General features: G+C 39.2%; 1 protein-coding gene across 10 annotated transcripts in view; it reads left to right on the plus strand.

Moving 5' to 3' along the window:
* Positions 1-21,761, plus strand: part of PHF14 (PHD finger protein 14) — a 136,152-nt gene that overhangs the window by 37,587 nt on the left and 76,804 nt on the right. For 9 of the 10 annotated variants that reach the window (XR_014556735.1, XR_014556736.1, XM_083705255.1 and 6 more), the window contains exons 14-16: positions 1,588-1,756; positions 11,511-11,561; positions 11,691-11,812. Coding sequence is in view for 8 of the 10 variants with exons in the window: in XM_083705255.1 (XP_083561381.1) it covers positions 1,588-1,756; positions 11,511-11,561; positions 11,691-11,812 (342 nt within the window). In the remaining 2 variants the exon portion in view is untranslated. The remainder of the gene's footprint in view (positions 1-1,587; positions 1,757-11,510; positions 11,562-11,690; positions 11,813-21,761) is intronic. The other variant, XM_083705260.1, reaches the window with a different exon arrangement.

The raw sequence follows: 21,761 nt of genomic DNA on the forward strand, positions 1-21,761 counted from the left end.
AGTATGTATGTAGTACCATTATTTTTGAATTTAATGTTTAATATATATTTTTTTTACTATTGATAGAATATGGGTTGGTGATAGTGGTTGTTGGTGGCAGTTTGCAAACTGACACATGTCCTAATTGGATTTCTGGGCTGGGAGGCCAGTAAGCTTCTATGTTATTGCCCTAGCATGGTACATATATGATTGTAACAGCTTTGTATTGAGGAAGAATGAAAATTCTGAAATTTATAGCTGAATGTAATATGTGTAGGAAGCTCTATAAATCGTAGGATTTGTCGTCACATGTAAAAGGATTCAATGGTTTGTGTTCTCCCTTTCCTTGTTCACAGCTTCTTCTTTATTTTATTCATTTCATGCTTGCATTATGTAGCTGTAACAATCCTTGGAAACGTGGGTTTTAATATACGTTTTTTTAAAAGTCAATTTAGGAAGATTGACTTCTTTTCACAGGTTCCATAGACAGCATAACTTTTCCAGGTCTCATGAATGAAAGCATGAGAAAAAGGAATTGTGTATTACATATGTGTGCATGAGAAGGCACCAGCAATGCAAGTCAAATGCTCTGTTAGCAATGGAAACTATATAAGTGGATAATACAAGAGAGCAATTCTGAGTGCAGACACAGTCGGATTGGGCCATTTTCCACTGTATTCTGTCTTTGTCATTTTAAAGAGGCCATTTCAACTATATTAGGAAATAGGTTCTTTATGCCACAGGTTAATACCAGCATAGGCCTTAATTTACTTTGTGGCAGAGAGGGCCTCAGGTTTTGCTTTTATGTTAAACTTTGATTTCCAGTTACCCCAATTCTAAATATGTTTACTCAGAATGATTATGCACTGAATCCAGTGGGGCCTACTCTCTAGGGGAAGCTTTAGGATTGCAAACTGAAGGGGTTTGTAGCGGATTAATAGTGTCTCCTAACCCCTACAAAAAAACAAAAAAGGGTGTGATAGTTAAGGTACAGCAGAATTTCTGCTTTATTCACCTGCAGAGTAAAATGTGGACTCTAGTTGATAGGCATTATTGACATAGGCTTGTAGTCTCAATGTTTTCCATCAGTGCAATTGTTCAGAAACAATAATTGATTAACATTTGCAAATCACAGCTAGAATGCTTAAAATATTCGTTCTAAGAGCATATTTGTCTGAATTAATTTTCTTAAGTATTCTAGGAGAATTTTATGTGTGACTAAAGTGTTGCTGATAGGGACCGCCCCCAAACTTCTTTGCAGCAAGTTCTGGATTTATGCTAAATGGTATCTCATCATTAGTCCGTTTGCATAGGATTGCTTATTTGAAGTAATTAATTGATTCCCCCTTCTGCGAAGCAATTCTGTGTCCAATGAATGTTGGCTACTGGATCCTTTAATGGTGGAAGATGGAGAAGAGTCTCTTATATATATATATCTCTATACGTGTACCGTGGCTTGGAACCCCAGAGCACAGGACAGAGTTAAGCTATTTTCCCCCAAACAGCCCTCTTCTCCCCTCTGTCTTTGGCTCTTGCTTTTCAGCCTGCATGCTCTTATTTTGCTTTAGCAGCTGCTGTCTTGAGTTTGATTTTTTTTTGTCCTCCCAGGCAGTGTTCAGAGTGCGACCAAGCAGGTAGCAGTGACATGGAAGCCGATATTGCCATGGAAACTTTACCAGATGGAACTAAGCGATCAAGGAGACAGATTAAGGAGCCAGTGAAATTTGTTCCACAGGATGTACCCCCAGAACCAAAGAAGATTCCTGTCAGAAACACGGTAAATGACAGCTCGGTCAGAGCGGCACAAATCTGTCTCCTGTTTTTTAATTTGCTTTTTTTTTAAGTGCCAAGAACCTCTATGTGTAAGATGAATGTAATTTATTATGTTCTAGCTTTTTTCCCAAAGACATGTGAAACATGTTAGACATCAGATACTTGCTTCAGCTATGAAACCTAAAATACCCTGAAGATTTTATTTTTAGGTTTATTTTATATATCTTTGACTATTAAAGTTTGCAGAGGGTGGCAGCAAATAAGCATATTTAAAAACATTAAAACTCACAAAGTGGTTCCTTATGAATTTCTAGTGGTAAGGAATAAATGCCCTTATTTTCATGTTGCATGTCCAGACTTTCGTTCTGCACATTCTGATAAATATTAACTCAACACCACTTTCATACAAGGGTCACTGCTCTGTGTTCTGAGATGGTCATGTGTCAAAAGTAGGCCATGCAAATGTCTATACATATGAATATGTGTGCTCAAAATTTACAGTGGTACCTCTGGTTACGAACTTAATTTGTTCCGGAGGTCCATTCTTAAGCTGTTCTTATCCTGAGGCGCGCTTTCACTAATGGGGCCTCCCGCTGCACGCGTGCCTCTGATGCGCAATTTCCTTTCCCATCCTGGGGCAAAGTTCGCAACCAGGAGCAGCTATTTCCTGGTTAGTGGAGCTCATAACCTGAAGTGTGCATAACCAGAAGCATTCATAACCAGAGGTACCACTGTATTCTGCCACACCTATGAATGTGGAGGAATTGCAAGACACTTTCTTCTTGACGAAATGCTTCTGGGTGGGATCCAGTGCCATACCTAGTGGATACAATGGGATTCCCCTTCCTTTGTCCACTGGCCCTCTGAAAAATACTTTGGGGCTGCTTGGGAGGCGGCGAAGTTCCGCTTGCACAAACAGGACACCACAGTTGGATATCTCCCTCTGTGCTTACATTTACTTGGCTGGGTAAGTCATGCCTGTGCTTCTTTGAAGAAGCAAATTATTTCAGAGTAGTGGGTGGATGCATTTTCAATAGAATGGTGGCTGTTTGTTCCTACCGCCTCCCAAACGCTGACATGCTTGCCTGGGACATAGAACGTTGGGAGGGTTTGCTTCCCTCTCTAATGGCAAAACAAAGTTACTTGATGCTTTTGCAAACTTTGTTCTGATCCTCTCAGGCAAAGGTGTATGAGAGAATTTTTATATTTATCCAGTAAATTTGTCTTGTGGCAAACATGTTATGTATGCTGTAACTAATCTATTTTTAATGAGGTCTTACCGCAGCAGCTTGTCAAAGTTAGACAATAAACTTGAGTCACTTAAATCCCTCGTTCTGGGATGCTTGTGTGGTTTGCTTGCCTTGACAAGATTAACCTTCTCTGTGTAGACTGTGGCCTGCTGTGGGTGATTAAGTGCTATTTTATAGAAAACGTTCTCCGTCTAGTACTGTTTATATTGCCTTTATTAATGCATGACAGCATTCTGTGTTTCCATTTAAGAAGAGGGAGTACTGTTCTGGATAAAAAAAAGCAATTTGTGTTCTACCTCTTTAAAAAACAAAACAAAGAGCAAGCCCTCATGATTAAGGAGTGCATTTTGTCAAAACAATATTATTAATATGTGTGTGTGTGTGTGTGTGAGAGAGAGAGAAATATACATAGATAATTGCAAACACTTGCCATTTGTTCTTGCCCTAGCCAGATGAGTTAGATGAATTTAAGTAGCAAAATGCCAACTCCAGACATTGAAGTATGAACAAACTTTTCACTACAGCATATTTGTTGAAATTTCAAAAATTGTGCTTCCTTTGCTTACATGGTATGACAACTGCCAATCTTGCCTGTACTTGAATATCTCTTCTATTTATTTCATTATATTGCAATTAATTACACAAACTGCATTTCAGTCAATTCCTCATCCCATAGTTATTTTTTGTTTCATTTGTATCATTTATTTTATTATTGCTACTTAATTTTAAGTTTGAGGTAGAAACTTTTGGTTGTAGTCAATAACAGGTTTATTAATTTTGATGTGTTTACATTGAACATAGTGTACATTAGGCATGTACATTGTTTTCAATGAGTTTGTTCAGAGTAGGAGCAACATTGACCTCTCTAATCTTACCAGTTGTAACATTCTTTGTTAGCACTGACTTGCCCAGCCCATAGTTATCTATTTTTTTCTTCCCAAAATGGAAATAAAGTTCCAAAATTTTGATTGGTCCTGATATTGGTAAGCTGCTCAAGAACTGTTCAAGTGTGCCACCTACTGTCTATCTTTTTGATCCTCTTTGACCTGACATTTTTGCTCTTTATCATTGAATATCCTCCTTTTCATTCATAAATCAAATTTTAAAAACAATTTTTATGTTTTATTCGCTTTTATTTCACACTTAAAACAATAAAATCACCAGATAATAAATAAATATAATAGTGAAGAAAGAACAGAATGAAAGCAGCAGTTAAAACAATTCTTCCACAGATATAAATAAGTGTCTGGGAAAATCAAAAAGTCATTGTGCGGTGCCAAAAGGACATCAAGAGTCTGCACTAGGTTGAGTCTCTTAGAGAGAACCTTCATAAACGGGGATCACAGTCAAGAAATCCCTCCATGTAAACTCAGGTTTGCATTTCTTACTCCCACTTTAAAATTATCCTTTTAGAAACAGTCTTGGTTATAACTGGGGAACAAGTCATCAGTAAGATGCTACAAGACATAGTAATATATCTTTAGGATGTCAACCCAAGGGCAGTGGTAGATGAAAACCCTTCCACAGATGGTCAAAGTTTTCATGACGCAAGTCTGAATTAATTACATTTGATTTTAATTAAAGAAATATAAAACTACCAGGTGCTAAAACTATGACCCTAAAGCTAAAATCTAAATTGGGGCGGGGTGGAGGGTGGCAGATCAGGCTGATGAGCTTTAGCAGGTGTGAATGAATATTTTCAGTATTTTTAGGCTGTAAAAAAAGCTGATTTTACAGCTTGCATTGCATCTTCTTGTAGCTGACTAGCAGAGTTATTTTAGATGGTCCTTCAGTTACTGATTCCCACTGGGGAAGGGATTGCTGGAACACACAAAGATATTTTGTGACCAACTGGCTACTCACTTTGAAGATAAAGTCGCTCAACTTCAGAGTGATGTTGACCCTGCTCTTCTTACGACTCTAGTTGAAGTATCCAGTGCCATTATTGAGGATGAGTTGTAGGATCAGTTTCAGCTTATGCGATCAACTGATGTAGGCAAGGTGCTGGAGGCAGTATGTCCAACTCCCAACTATCCTTCACTTTTGCATTCTAAAACATGAATGTCCTCCACTTTTCTATTCATTAAATTTCTAGCTCACCATGTAAATGCTAAAGTGGCTAAAAAGTCGATCAAACACAGCCAATAAAACAGTAAAAGGGGGGAATTCAAATCTCACCATCATATTTAAAACAGCTTTAAAATGTGATTAAAGTTTAGCTAGCCATTCAAAGACCAAGCTTTAAATAAATACTTTTCACTGCATTGTAATTTTGCCAGATTGATAACTGACATGATTTCTTGGCAAGGGGATTTCTTAAAATAATAAAGAAAACTCCCACTATCTTCCCAAGGAAAGGAAACCCTAACAGCATCTTTCTCGACAGTGGATAGGCTTTGGAGCTGTCTGAAACCAATTACCTAATTTCCTTACATATATTGGGGTTAACAGCTTGTCTCTGGCTGATTTTAGGCTTGACCGACCATTAAAAAAATTCACACCATTTTAGCAGCAGAAAGACTGTTTTATAGAGCTGATCTATGTTAGAAGGTTTACATTATAAGCAATGTTCAGTTGTCCATAATGACTTTCCAAAAAGAAGCAAAGGAGCGCTCTCTCTAATTGGCAGAAATACTGCCAGTTTGACAGACACAGAGAGTTGTGCTTGTCTGTTTGCTAATAGGACCATTAAGTTGCCACCAGCCCCTCTGTACTTGCATTGTATGGTCCTTGGAGGATGCTCCTTGATCTGCTAAAACACTATGGATCAATGTGAAATGGTATGAGAAATGGAAGAATTAGTTTTGAAGAAATCTATACAGCATTGTAAACCAGTGCTTTTTCAATGAAGAAACAACAGGCAGCACCCATTGGTATGTGGTTTTCTAAGGTTGGGCCAGGGCACTCATTGCTCACCTGCGGCTCCTAGAAGCTGTCCTCATGCAACAGTGGCCTAACCCTTGGAACACCTTTGACTGGGCAGCTAAACCAAGTGAAGGTTCTCAAACCCTCAGTGAGGTAGGGACTTCCACTACAGTGGTACCTCGGGTTACATACGCTTCAGGTTACAGACTCCGCTAACCCAGAAATATTACCTCGGGTTAAGAACTTTGCTTCAGGATGAGAACAGAAATTGTGCGCCGGCGGTGCAGCGGTGGCAGGAGGCCCCATTAGCTAAAGCGGTGCTTTAGGTTAAGAACAGTTTCAGGTTAAGAGCAGACTTCCAGAACGAATTAAGTTCTTAACCTGAGGTACCACTGTACATGCGAAGACAGGCTCTGGTAGATTGAGCGGATAAGACCAATTGTGAATCCAACAGTCAAGAAAGCAGCTTCTGTACATACCGTAGAGGGAAGTGAGGGGCAGATGGGGCTCGTCAACCTGGGAAGGTCGCCCATCTAGGAGAAGGAAAACATCCTAAACCCCTGCTGCCTTGGGGGAAGAAAAGGCTAAAGAGTAAACCCTATACAAATCCAGAGTGGAGTTCCTAAGATGGTTGGGTGGTGCCTTGTATGCCTTCTTCTGGCAACTCCTGCAGCCAAGCTGCGGCCAAACACACTTCTCTGCTGTCCTTTGGACCACATCAGTGAGACTGAGAGTTTGCTTGTTCTAGATGGGGTTCTACTCCCTCTGAAGGCACAAGTATACATCGTAGGAGTGATCTTGGAACCATCTTTGTCCACGGAGACCCAAGTGGCCTCTGGTGAAGAATGCCTCTCACCAGCTTGGGCTGATGTGTCAGCCGCATCCTTTACTGGACAGGCATAATCTGGCCACTGTGATATATACTTTGGACTGTTGTAATGCACTTTACATGAGTCTTTCCTTGCAACTGACCTGGAGGCTGCAACTAGCAGCGTCCAGATGGTGGGTGGTGCTCTTTATTGGGGACCTATCACACCAGTGCTGAGGGAATTGCGCTGGCTGCCTACTTTAAAACTGAGCCAGTTTTAAGGTTCTGCTACTTACATAGAAAGACCTAAATAACTGCACACCAAGTTACCTGAAAAACCATGTTTTCCTCCATTGCTTACTGATGGCATTAAGATTAGTAAATAGAATTCTGTTTTGCTAGGGCCCTGCTGATTACAGGCTTTTGGATGGATTTTTTCCACTGGTGAAACCAGTTTTGTGGAATATCCTCCCTGCTGGAATTCCATCAGTATTGGCGTTCTGTCGGCTCTTGAAAACACACCTCTTTAGGCAAGCATTCTCCTAAATTTGACCTTCTGATCTCATTCTTTAAATTGTTTTTTAATTGTTTTAATTTAACTGACTTGTTTTATTACAGGTTTTAATTAAGAATGTTTTAATGCTTTGATTGAACTGTTTTATTGTGTATTTTAATTATGTATGGATTTTATAATTGTTTTTATAGTTGTAAACCACTTAGAAGCCATTTGGACATGTAAACAATCATCATCATAATTTGTCTTGCTTAGTCCTCTCTACTGTGACTGGTGGCAACTCTCCAGAGTTCCCAATAGAGGTATTTTGCTTCACCTGCTACCCTGATTATTGTAACTAGTATGCCAGAGATAGACCCTGGAACCTTCTACATGTAAAGCACTTCTGTATTCATTCATAAGTCTGTTCTTAGAATCATTGAATTGTAGAGTTGGAAAGGACCCTGAGGATTATCTAGTCCAAGCCCCTGGAATCTTCTGCTCTGTTTCTGCATCAATCTGCAAATGGTGTCTTTTAAAAAACTGATTAAAAATCATAATCTTGCCCAATGTGTTTTACCCTAAAATACGCATTTTGACATATTTTAGAACTGAGCAGTATGTCTCAAAATTTGGAAAAGTGTGAAAATCAAAATTTAAATAAGTTATAGTCCAGGAGATGTGAAGCAGGTCTGTTTACTTTAAAAAATATGTACCAAACAAAATTCTCAAGCATCCCTGGGAGAAGTTCTAGTGTGTGAAAGTAATAAATTATTTGAAATACACATTAGAATCATAGAGTTGGAAGAGACCACAAGGGCCATTGAGTCCAACCCCCTGCCAAGCAGGAAACACCATTAGGTGGGTCATTATTTTATATAATGCTAATTTTAGAGGACCCCTCATTTTATATGCCACTGGTTTAAAACTTCTTAGATAGTTCCTTTTACAGCAATCAGGTTCTGATATTGGCAAGTAAATAGGTTCTAGAAACGACCAGCAGACCTAATTGGAAGGAGTGTCAACTGAGAGAAGGGCATAGCACTTCTAGTGAAGAACATTTTTGAACATAAATTGCCATAGTCTGGAAGTGATGGATAAAGATTGAAGTTTCATAATAATGCATAATAGTTTTCCTTCAGTGTCCAGAAATGATCTCTGTCAGACAAGATACCAGAGTACATGCACTCCTGACCAGGGTTGATCAAGCTTTTTATAATGTTGTGAAATAGATTTATTGTTCCCTGAATGGTGCTATTAATATTGCCATGTAAAAAGATTGCTCATTTATCTCAATCTGGACTTCTGGATGTGACTTGTTTGCTTGATCTGCAAACTTAAGGAATGTTGTTTTGGTTCGCTGAGCCCTTTCATGCTTTTTAGTTGGTTTCCTTTCCTTGACATTGTAAGTGTAAACTAAATTAAATTATGTTGCACCACCAATTGGCAGTGTTGAAATAGTTGCCTCTTCTGGTGTGATAACCGTTCCATCTGCTGTATGCTAGTGGCCAATGAAAGCAGATGGTGTTGGACTTTGCTGAAATATGTTGCAGATTTCCATTTTTATGAATGGAGTGCTTGAATCAACAATTTGTTTTCCATGCTTGCTTGTTTTATATATATATTTTTAAAAAGTTTTGGTTTTTCCATATGTCTTTTAATGCTGATGTATAATTAGTATGCTTCAGGACTGTCTGCCAATAGCTGTTGGCATCAGTCTTTTTATGCATTTCAGTCTGAATCAATTTAAAGCTGTATAATTTGACAATAGGGCTTGCTTTAATTGCCCTAGTTAACATTGAACAATTGGAATTACCTAGTTCAGAGGCACTTTTTGCACTTAATGTCTCACTGAATTTTCAAGAGGTGCGTGTGCAACTGGTGGCGTAAATTTTCAAGGCATGCCTGTGCAACCAACTATATGTGCCCTTTATGAGTTTCATTGTTAATTGTTTCATGTATAAGGAATACATTTAATCAACGTAGACATAATAATGCAGTCTCCACTAATGTTTTGTAAGCATTTTATATGTGAACCCCATGAGACAAGAGCCCACCAATCCACCTCTTTTATTTTGGGGGTGGGAAAATCATTTTATGTTGGTGCGAAGTTTTTTAAAAGCCATAAATTTAGCATGTGTTTGTACTATATATACATAAGAGACATCTTAGGCATTGGAGATATTTATAAACTATTGGTTCTTTTCTCTTCCATACAAGAAGATAAGAACAGGCAATATCTACCAGCTATCAGACCCTTAGTATCTTAAAACAGTTAGTGTGTCTTCAGCACACACTATGTGGGTTTAACGGGGGGGGGGGGGCTAATTCTTGTTGCTTAAAATGTTTTTAATGGTATTTAAGTACCTTAAGCTGAGCAGGTACTTAAAGATTGATTTGGAAAGCATAGCTTACTATTTCTGAAATAAATAGAGTATTAAGCTTTTGCAGTATAGAGGTGGTTCTATTGCACAGTATTTTTTATCCAGATTATGGGAAGGCTACCAAGCAAATGAAATACCTTGTTGATTTTTTGATTGGAGACATGAATGTATGCATGTTGCCATCAACTGGTTGCACATCTTTTAGGAAGCATACCAAAGCTGGAATGGAGTGATAATGGCATGGAGGGATCAATGTTCTTACATCACAGTTTGACCCTCTTCTCTGTTTAGGCATATGAACTGTTTTTGCCAGAATCTCAAGGGGCAAAGAACTCTATTAGCAGAAAGATAATTTAAAGTGTTAATGGTTACAAAATATAGGCTGCCAGCACATCTTAGTTTTCAGATTCAGAATTCACTGCCAGATTCATCTCCTGTATCTTCCCAGTCTTACTCTAACCTAGTTGTTGCAAAACCGGATTTCTGCTACAGGCAACCCCCATTTTAGGCACGACTAATATGTATGCAATTGCTCACACGTGCACAATACTGAACCCGGAAGTAACCCAGAAACGTAACATAAGATGTCACTAAAAGGGTGGAATGGGAGCTGGGGCAGAACAGGGTGTTTCAATTTCAGGCAAGTGCGCAGTGACCTGGAATGCAACTCCCGTGGAAATCAGAGGTTGCCTGTACTATACATGTAACCTTTCCCCCTCTTCTTGGTTCTTTTGTTTTCCCCAAAGCAAAGCTGGATCTTTAAGACTCTGCCTCATGAATCCCTGTTAGGCAGCTCTCCGCCTTTAGTCTCTTCCCAGTACAGTGGTACCTCGGGTTAAGAACTTAATTCATTCTGGAGGTTCGTACTTAACCTGAAACTGTTCTTAACCTGAGGTACCACTTTAGCTAATGGGACCTCCCGCTGCCGTTGCGGCGCGATTTCTTTTCTCATCCTGAAGCAAAGTTCTTAACCTGAGGTACTATTTCTGAGTTAGCGGAGTCTGTAACCCGAAGTGTCTGTAACCCGAGGTACCACTGTATCTTTCAAGTAACATTTAAGTATATGGCTCAGGCAATATGTATTAATCAGTGTATCTTTTATCTTTGTTGGAAGCCGCCCAGAGTGGCTAGGGAAACCCAACCAGATGGGCGGGGTACAAATAATAAATTATTATTATTATTATTATTATTATTATTATTATTATATTTTATTATCCATTCTTTTCTGTGTGGTTTCTGTTGTGGTATGTTAAATCTGCAAGGCTGCTTTTGTAACTTCTAAATTGTTTTATATTGGCAAGTTACCACCTTTAAACCTTTATTCATTTACAAAAAAATGTTAGAATTGCAGCAATTATTTCTGGCTTTCTTGAGCAAGCATGCTTAGGTTGGTCTGTTCTAAATCCCCCAAATTAAGCAAGGTTATCAAAACCAATACAGTTCTTTTCATGTGCATGCAGTCATCTCCAAAAAAAGTTTCAGTGAGGAGTAATACTGCTAATTCCCCAAAATTAGCCTGTAGTGAATACACATGTAAGATACATGTTTGTGTGAATGTCTCTCTCAATGCATTAGAAGATCTGGTAATATTCTAGGATGAAGCAGCCACATCTTGCTCTTCGCTAGCCATTCACAGCCAACTGATTCCACTTCCCCATCTTTTTTTTCATTTCCAACTTTTTCAGTGTTCTGTGGTTGCTGAGCAAACCCAGTCTTCATTGGACTGTTTTCCTCCTTCCTTAAATTTCACCCCATAATATTTTTGATATGTCTACAATTTTGGGGTTTCACTCAAGCCTGCTGATACCTCATCTGTGCCATTGTGTCTATGTAAGGATTGGTACTCACCCCTAAATTCCACAAATAGATGAAACAATGAGAAGGTCATGCATGCTTGGTGTCTAGGTTTGTTCTGTTCCCCTTGAATGCCATTAATTTTTAAATATATTTACTTTTAGAGAACTCGAGGACGAAAACGAAGCTACATTCCTGAAGAAGAAAAACCTGAGGTTGGAATTTTGAAAAAAATAATTTATTTTCAGTTAAATTGGCGAAAATGTTGACATTTGAATGAATAATGTTGCTGAAATAAGACTTGTGCTCTTCTTCCACCTTTTTCTGTTTCCATCTATTGATAGGAACGTATTCCTAGAGAAAGAAGACAGCGACAGTCTGTAGTACAAAAGAAGCCTAAGTCTGAAGATTTAAGAACCGAATGTGCCACATGTAAGGGAACGGGGGATAATGAAAATCTAGTCAGGTAGGTTTGATGCTGTGACCTTTTCCAGAGTGGATTAAAGTTCCATCTTCATCACTTTCACATTGTGGCTGTAATGAATGACCTCTTAATACAGAACTTTTTTTAAAAAAAAAAAATAAATCTAAATTGAAGGAAGCATTGCTTCAGAAACAGTGGTTTGTTCCATTTATTGACTTGCCACATAACTTTATCCTGTGGATTTAAATGTAAGTAACTAGAGTAATGTTTTCCTAACAAAAGGGAATTAATTTTCTTTTGTCAGGGTGAGTTTCCAGGATTCTATAATGGGTTACAAAGGTAAACAAGGCACCCATTTTGACAGCTATCAATCTTCACCTTCTGATCCTCTACCATGAAAGTTTTTTGAAGTTCACTTTGCTTCATTCATAAGATACAAAGATCATTGTGCCCTTTTCTTAAATATTTCCAAATGTTTTATCTTAGCGCAATCTGGAAAATGCCTCATGTTGTGTGTTCTTCTGATGAGCTCTTAAAATGTTACAGGGTATACTTTGTGATTCTGAATTCAAATCAAGAAGGTGTTGTGATTCTTTAATGAATTGTAGGTGCTAAAGAATACTCAGATGGTTTCTTCTTAACTTCATTAGATGACCATTTGGCCTGAGAAAAAGGAATGATTTATGAAATTCTGACTTAGCTTTTGTTATGCAATAAAAATGCAGCAGCTACCAATTTTCAATTTCTCTTTAAAAGAGAGAACTTGTAAATGGGCTCTTGTAAAATATAAATTGAGCAGGGAACTACTTTTTACCGTTTCTGTAAGGAAACACAAAAAGATTGCTTAGTTTTTCCCATGAACTTTTTGTTAAACCATCTATGAAGGCCAGGATCTTGCAGGAGCACAAATAAGAAGCTACTGGGACTTGGAAGGTAAACGTTAAAGACGAAGGAATACAAACGGGGAACAGACAAAGGGACAACTTAGCTGCAAGTGAGCTTAACTGAAAGCCAAAAGATATCTGTGATCCAGTTCATACCCAACACTAAGCCAAACTATTATCTACCATTAACATGCAAATGTGAAAGTTCCTGGAGAAGAGTTCACAGCTCCTTTGCTCCTGCTGTTACACTGAGCCTTGGTTTGGTGTATCATCTAAACCCAGACTTGTGGTTTTATCTCACTTCAGACAGACCACAAGCTCTAGCCCAAGTTTCCACTTGGTTTACAGCTTAGGGTCTGAAGGACACAAACGGGCCCAGTTCAAGAGGACACACTAAGCCAGGCATAGGCAAACCTAACCCTCCAGATGTTTTGGCACTACACTTCCCATCATCCCTGACTACTAGTCCTGTTAGCTAGGGATGATGGGAGTTGTATTCCTAAAACAGCTGGAGGGCCAAGTTTGCCTATGCCTGCAGTTCACAGCAATGCAGCAGTAGCAGGACTGGGGGAGGGATAATGTAGTTGCTGTCCATGTTAAGTCATGATTTGGTGTCACGTGCACACTGAGCTGTAGTGTTTCACTTTTCTACTGAACTATCTCAAATAAGAAACTTGGAACAATATACAAGTACTATGCGTAGTTTGCTTTTGTTTGGGTGCAAGGTTTGGAGGGTTCTAAGAAGAATGAAGAACTATTATGAATCCCATTGTAGTTTGCTTCTCTCAAGGATTTTAGATGCTGCAGTGAGGTCAGGCTAAATCCTCTTTTTTATTTCTTTCGTGATATCCTATACCTTCACATATTAACTGCCACAACATGTCTGCCCTTCTGAACATTTTATTAAAAGTAGGTAAAGGTAAAGGTACCCCTGCCCGTACGGGCCAGTCTTGACAGACTCTGGGGTTGTGCGCCCATCTCACTCAAGAGGCCAGGGGCCAGCGCTGTCCGGAGACACTTCCGGGTCACGTGGCCAGTGTGACAAAGCTGCATCTGGCGAGCCAGAGCCGCACACGGAAACGCCGTTTACCTTCCCGCTGGTAAGCGGTCCCTATTTATCTACTTGCACCCGGAGGTGCTTTCGAACTGCTAGGTTGGCAGGCGCTGGGACCGAGCAGCGGGAGCGCACCACGCTGCAGGGATTCGAACTGCCGACCTTTTGATCGGCAAGTCCTAGGCGCTGAGGCTTTAACCCACAGCGCCACCTGCGTCCCCAATTTATTAAAAGTACCTTGATAATATACTGTGGTTCTAAAAGTTGGCATTTGTGTTACTTTTGCTGCCTACATGTTTCTCATCATAGTTTAACCAAAAGGGGAAGATTGTTAGAAGTCTTCAAACTTCTAAGAGAATCAAGTGATTCTTTTCTGCATTATTCTCAATCCCAGTGTTTTAATAAACTCCAGAAGTTTGCTCTGGTGATTTATGAGTTTATGTATAAACATTACAACTTAAACCTTTTGTGTTTCAGACAGTATGCTTTTTGAACACCACAGCCTTAAAATACATGTCAGTATTAGTGCGTGCAGCAGTGATTTAGTCCATGTAATTGTCTGTAACACCTTGACTTATAGAGATAGATTTATGCAGCGTGACTGTCTAATTTAGCCAACTCAGATTTTTAATTGACTTGTCCACTTTTTAGTTGAGACATAGGCCTCCTTTATTACCTATAAAAATCACCTCTAAATTTTCCTTTCTCTTTTTTTTTTTTTTAATAAATTTTTATTAGGGGTTTTTACAAAATAAAGTACAAAGATAAACAACCTTTCTTTTATCTCAACAGAGTTTCATAACTTCTTTGGACTTCCTCACATCTCCCGCTGCCATTTTCATCATCATAAATTTTTCCCAGCAATTTATCATCTAATTTGCAAATTTTATAACCACTTATTTAAATATAATCCTCTGTAAATTAATTTCTCTTAATCTCACTTTACATCCCATTTCGATCCGATTTTGTGGTGGCCAATTATTTATGATCAAACATCCTACTTAACTTTCCACCAAATCACAATATTTTTGTAAATAAGTCTTAAATTTCCTCCAATCTTCTTCAACCCTCTCTTCTCCCAGGTCTCGAATTCTGCCAGTCATCTCAGCCAGTTGCATATAGTCCATCAGCTGCATCTGCCATTCTTCCAGAGTGGGTAGATCTTGAGTTTTCCACTTCTTGGCGATCAGTATCCTTGCTGCTGCTGTTGCGTACAAAAAGAATGTTCGGTCCTTCTTTGACACCATCTGGCCGACAATGCCCAGGAGGAAGGCCTCTGGTTTCTTAAGGAAGGTATACTTAAATACCTTTTTCAGCTCATTATATATCATTTCCCAGAAGACCTTCACCCTGGGACAAGTCCACCAGAGGTGAAAGAATGTTCCTTCATTTTCCTTACATTTCCAACATTTATTGTCTGGCACATGGCATATTTTGGCTAGTTTAACTGGGGTCATGTACCACCTATATATCATTTTCATTACATTTTCCTTCAGAGCATTACATGCCGTGAAGTTCATCCCCGTGGTCCACAACCTTTCCCAATCCTCAAACATAATATTATGCCCAATATCCTGTGCCCACTTTATCATGGCCGACTTAACCATTTCATCTTGTGTATTCCATTTCAACAGCAAGTTATACATTCTTGAGAGTACTTTAGTCTTAGGTTCTAACAATTCCGTTTCCAACTTCGATTTCTCCACCTGGAATCCTAACTTTTTATCCTTTTTAAAAATTTCTTGAATCTGAGCGTAATGTAACCAGTCTCGCACTTTGTCTTTCATTTTTTCCAAACTCTGCAATTTCCAATTGTTGCCCTCTTTCTCTATTATTTCCCAATATTTCGGCCATTTGGCCTCCATATTGGGTCTTTTTCGGGCCTTAGCCTCCAGAGGTGATAGCCATCTTGGAGTTTTATTTTCCAATAGGTCTTTGTATTTTGTCCAGACATTAAACACTGCTTTCCTGACAATATGGTTCTTAAAGGCCTTATTGATCTTAACTTTGTCATACCATAAGTATGCATGCCAGCCAAATGCATTGTTAAAACCTTCTAAATCTAACACATCAGTGTCCTCTAGAAGTAGCCAGTCTTTTAGCCAGCAGAAAGCTGCTGCTTCGTAGTACAACCTTAAGTCTGGCAGGGCAAAGCCCCCTCTTTCTTTCGCATCAGTTAATATCTTAAACTTAATTCTGGGCTTTTTGCCCTGCCAGACAAATTTAGAAATATCTCTCTGCCACTTCCTGAAGCACTCCGTCTTATCCACAATTTGCAATGTTTGAAACAAAAACAACATCTTAGGCAATACATTCATCTTAATAGCAGCAATTCGGCCTAACAAAGAAAGCTTCAATTTTGACCAACTGTCCAAGTCTCTCTTAATTTCAGACCAACATTTTTCATAATTATCCTTAAATAGACTCAGATTTTTTGCTGTTATGTTTACCCCTAGGTACTTTACTTTTTTAACCACAGTTAGTTCTGTTTCTCTCTGAAACCGTTCTGACTCTGCATCTGTCAAGTTTTTTCCCAACACCTTAGTTTTCTGTTTGTTTAGTTTAAAGCCCGCTACCCGACCAAAGTCCTGAATCAATTGTAACACTCTTTTTGTACTAGATTCTGGCTCTTGCAATGTCAAAACAAGGTCATCTGCAAAAGCTTTAAGTTTATATTGTTTCGCTCCGATCTGAATCCCTTGCACCAACCGGTCCCCTCTAATCAAGTTCAAGAGCACCTCCAGGACAGAAATAAACAGCAAGGGGGAAATCGGGCAGCCTTGTCGTGTCCCTTTTTCAATCTTAAACTCTTCTGTAACCACATTGTTGACTATCAGTTTTGCCTTTTGTTCTGAATAGATCGCGTCAATCCCATTTTCAAAACCCCGCCCCACTCCCATTTCTTTTAAATTCCCCTTCATAAATTTCCAAGAAATGTTATCGAAGGCCTTCTCCGCGTCTATAAAAATTAGAACTGCTTTAGTGTTAATATTTGTTTGCAAAAGTTCCAAAATGTCAATAATGTTCCTTGTATTAGCAAATAAATGTCTTCCTGGGAGAAAGCCTGCCTGGTCTTTATGAATTATCTCATTTAAAACTCTTTTGAATCTTCCTGCCAAAACATCAGCAAATATTTTGTAATCCACATTTAAAAGGGAAATGGGACGGTAGTTCTTAAGTTGTGTCTTTTCAGTTTCTGATTTTGGTATCAATGTGATGAAAGCTTCCTTCCACGATTCAGGCGCCTTCTTTCCCTCCATAATTTCATTGCTGACCTCCATCAGTGGTTGAATCAAATAGTCACTTAATGTCTTATAGTACTTGGAGGTCAAGCCATCTGGCCCTGGAGACTTGCCCAGCTTCATATTCTGAATGGCCTGTTCTATCTCTAATCGTGTTATTTTACTATTCAGGAGTGATCTATTTTCTTGTGATAGTTTTTTAAGTCCATTTTTCTCCAAAAATTTTGCAATCTCTTCCTCCTTTTGTGGCCCTTGAGTGTATAATTTCTTAAAATATTTCTGGAAACATTTTCTAATTTCCACCGGGTTCTGAATATTCCTTCCTTCTATTTCCAAATTTGTTACTATGTTCAGCTTTTGTCTCTTCTTCAACTGCCAAGCCAGCAGTTTCCCACATTTATTAGCCGATTCAAATGTTTTTTGTTTCATTGATTTAATCTTCCATTCTATTTCCTGGTTTATCAGTTTAGAATATTGTGCCTGATGAAGTTTAATTTCTCTCAAAATCGGCTGTGACTTCGGGTTTACTCTTAGTTTCTTCTCTAACTCTTTAATTTTCCCCAAAATCTTGTCCTTTTTCTCATTTTGTAGTCTTTTCTTTATGGCGTTCTGTTGTATCAAGAACCCTCTCATCACAGCTTTGCTTGCGTCCCAGATTGTTCTTTTTTCCACAGCAGTGTTCAAATTTATCTCAAAATAGTCCTTTATTGTTTTTTTGGCCTTCTTGATAATCTCCTGATCTCTAAACAAGTTGTCATTCATCTTCCATCTAAAGGAGCCGGTTGGTAATAATGTCATGTCCATTTTCAACGCGTTATGATCGGAGCAGGTCTTTGGGCAGATTTCCACTTTCTTCACCTTAGGAGCCAGACCTCTAGAAATCCATATTTGGTCAATTCTTGTCCAAGTCAGTTGGGCTTCAGAGAAAAATGTTCCTTCTTTCCCTAAGGGGTTCTTTGTCCTCCATATATCAATCCAGTCCATGTTGTCTGTCATTTCAAAAAAGGTCTTTGGTAGTCTGCCTTCTTTAGTAACCTTTTGGCTTTGTGACCTATCCATGTTCGTTGAAACGATCCCATTCATATCTCCCATCATGATGATGTTATCATAGTCCAGATAATCCAGCATAATCTCATGCAACTTCTTGTAAAATTCTGATTTCCCTTCATTTGGAGCGTAAATTCCTAATATCAAAATTTTCTCTCCTTGGTGTTGTATTTCAATTGCCAAAATTCTTCCATGTTCATCTTTAAATAGAAATTTTGGTGAGAGGCTCTCCTTTGCATATATCACCACTCCTCTCTTCTTAACTGAGTCCGAAGATATAAATTCTTGGCCTAACCTTTTATTTACCAATATTTTTCTGTGGAGCCTAGTCACATGTGTTTCTTGTAAACAAGTAATGTCTAGTTGCTCCTTTTTTAATATGTGAAAGATTTTCTTCCTTTTTTCCGGACTGTTGCAGCCATTTATATTCCAACTTAAAAGTTGCAGAGACATCCTGGATAGATCTGTTTAGTTTCCTTGGGATGGTATTTTGTTCTGTGAGTCTTCAGGGTTCTGAGGTACAGGCACCTGTGGTGGTTCAGGCCCTGAGGGTAGTTCAAGTCCTTTATGAAGGTCCTCTCCGTAGGCAGTCAAAAACTTATCCCTATCTTCCAAAGTTCTAATTTTAATCTTCTTCCCTCTAAAGGTAAAAGATAATCCTTGGGGAAAGTCCCACCTAAAGATGATTGAGTTGCTTCTCAGCAGTTTTACTAAGTCCAAATATTCAGATCTAAGATCCAACAGCTGTTTAGGAATGTCCTTAAAAATCTCAATTCTTTTGTCCGAAATGTTCAGGGAGCTTCCGTAGTGCAGGCCCAAAATCTTGTCCCTTTCCTCCTTCGATCTCAACGTAATCAAACAGTCTCTGGGCTTTTCTCTCTTTGTGAGTCTTCCAAGTCTGAAGGCTGACACAATTTTAAAGTCTTCCTCCTTTAGACCCCAGAACTTGGAGAATTCTTTGGTCAGAAACTCAGCTAGATTACCTTCTTCCACTTCTGGTATCGATCTTATCCTTAAATTAATCTCCCTGTTCCGAAGTTCCAACATGGAGAGGTAGATCTGGTGTTCCCCAACCTGCTTACTGAGCGGCCTTACTTCTTTTTCCAACTCTCCCACTCTTTGGCTGGTCTCTTCGGCCAGTTTCTGATTTTCACCTGCAGCCTCCTTCAGTTGTCCGATTGCTTGTGCATTCTGTGCAACTTGCCCAGATAATTTGTTTAAAGTTTCTGTATTAAGGTCAATTTTCGCAGTTTGTTGGTCAACTTTCCTGTCCAAAGACTCCAATTTCTCAAGAATTCTCTCTAATACAGAACCAGATCCTCCTGAGGCCATCTCTTCTAGTTGTAAATCCTCAGTTTCTTCCTCCCCTGCCTGTGACAGGGAGGTAGCTTTTTCCTCCGAGGGCAAAGTGGGCACAGATGATCTGCGTGCTTGTGAGGCTGCAGTTACGGTTGTCAGAGTTGTTTGTCTGGTTCTTAATCCCTTTCTTTTTGCGCCACTCATTCCAAAGTTATCTAGCAGTCAAGGTCAAGCTGAGTTGTTCCCATGGGAAAGCTACGGCCCAGGTGGTAGCAATCAAACAGAGGGCCGGGAAATAGAAAGTAAAACAATGTTTTTGTTGTAAATCCTCAATCCTCTAGGGGGAGCATAAAATGTCCTAGGAAGAAGAGTCCATTCCACATACGAAATCTGAACCAATGCTTAGGGATCTTCACAAAAGTAGTTTTAGCAGAGTTGGTTTTAGGTTTGCCACAATATATCAAGTTGTGCTTACTGGAGTTCCAAAATGCAAGAACGTAACCATTCTGAACTCCCTCAGACTGTCTCAAAGTTTAAATAGAATGTATCCAAATTTGCAGTCTGACAGTTCTACTGCTCAGGCAGTTCTGACACCTGGGCTTCTTAAACAGAATTGTAATCCACAAAGAAGAGAGTATATAAGTCCTAATAAAAGTCCAAAAATCAATTGCTTACAGTCTTTAAAGGGAAAAGTAATTTCTGCGGGTGCTCAATCTGAGCTGTCAAAAGTTCTCTCTATGCCTCCACTCCTCCTGCTCTTTGCTTTAAAAGTCAATGGCTGCGGAGGACGGACTTCCTTTTCCTCGTCTCTCCGCTTTCAACTTATTTTCAATGTTTTTAGTCCCGAAATTTAATAAAGTCCTCAATTACTCACGGGTTGTTGCGTTTTAGAATCTTGTGTTGAAGGAAGAAAGGTCGGCGCTCACCGGCAACGGCAGCGCGGCTTCGCTCCGCTGAATGCGCATAGACCCACAGCGCCGCTACCCCCTCTGCGATCCGGAGCCCCTTACGGGGTTCCCTCAGCGTTTCGGGGGTAGCTCCTGGCGCCCGCCGGGTCCCGAGACCGCAGGCTTCCGCTGCCTGCGGTTTTCCAGAATGGGTCTCCGCTTCGCCGTAGCGGACGACCCTTTTCCAGCGTAGCTTCCCTCTCCCAGTTAGGAAAGGGCAGCCATTACCGTTCGCGCCGCCTCCGGAAGTTCTAAATTTTCCTTTCTCGCACCTTTTCATCAGGAGGATAGTGTTTGGGACTGCAGGAATACAAGTTTGGAACAGTTGTCTGAGTAGCCCTATTATTTCATCAAGGCTTGTTATTAAATATATATCTTTTGGGCAGAAGTAAAATTCCACCATCTGTCAGTAGGGTGCCTTTGTTTTAAGAATGCACTGTTTTTTTAAAAAATGGGTCACAAGAATATCTTCTATCTCTCAGCAGTGGCTAAAACTATTATCGATTGAATTGATCTTGCTTCTCAGAAACAGACTGTATTTAAGAGGATGTATATAATCAATTCAGCTCCTTTGTCCTAAGAAGCCTCCTTGACTCATGTGAAAACTTCACCATATTGCTGAAGCTCACCTGCTAAAAATAGTTTCTTCCCAAGAAACTTTGGAGGTTGCTCTTATAAACCTAAATGCTGGTGGTTCCCAGTGTGAGACTTCTGAACTTATGAGACAATGAGAAGATGATTCTATGTTCATCTAAAATACTAAGTGATGGTTGTTCCCTGTGTTACGTTGTGATATTTTCATTTGTGTCTTTGTCAATATAGTTGTTGGAAATGTTATTTGTATAAGAAGGCAAATACATTCATGGTGCTTTATGTATTATTGGAGACATTATATGGGTGAGGATGCTGAAGCTGAATCTACACAAGGCTTAAAATTATTTCAACCGGCAGTTCTCATGACCTGGAGTGAATGGGAAGCAGGCATCTTTTATGGGGATCAGCCTCTACTGGTTGTTCAAGTATGCAGACTTGCAGTGCTTCTAGGCCCATAACTTGACAGCTAGAATATACTACAGTGGTCTCTTGGAAACAGTGCAATTATGCACCAGGTCTATGATGTCTTTCTTTAGCCCACAGAATGCAATTTAAGGTGCTAGTTATGGCATTTATATCTTAATACCAGTAAGGCTGCTCTTCTCCCTTGTGTCTTGTTGCAGTCTCTATTATCAATCCAAACACCTTTCAAATGTTAGATCCATATGCCAAGATTATATAAAGTGAACTCGCAGGGTCTCATTATAGGTGACTTACCCACCGTAACAGATTTTCATTTCTTCTGAAGGTTTGTCAGACTAACAAGTTTGAGCATTTCCCCTATTTCATAATTTATTTCTTTTTATTATTTATTTAAAACATTTACCACAACAACTGATTCTCATCACATTTTACATGATAGAATTGTGCAACAATGAGAACATCTCTGCAGTTTTAGCGACATTCTTTCTTGTAACAGGACAT

This window comes from Podarcis gaigeae (genome assembly GCF_964106915.1).
Source record: "Podarcis gaigeae genome assembly, chromosome: 12".
Lineage (NCBI taxonomy): Eukaryota > Metazoa > Chordata > Lepidosauria > Squamata > Lacertidae > Podarcis > Podarcis gaigeae.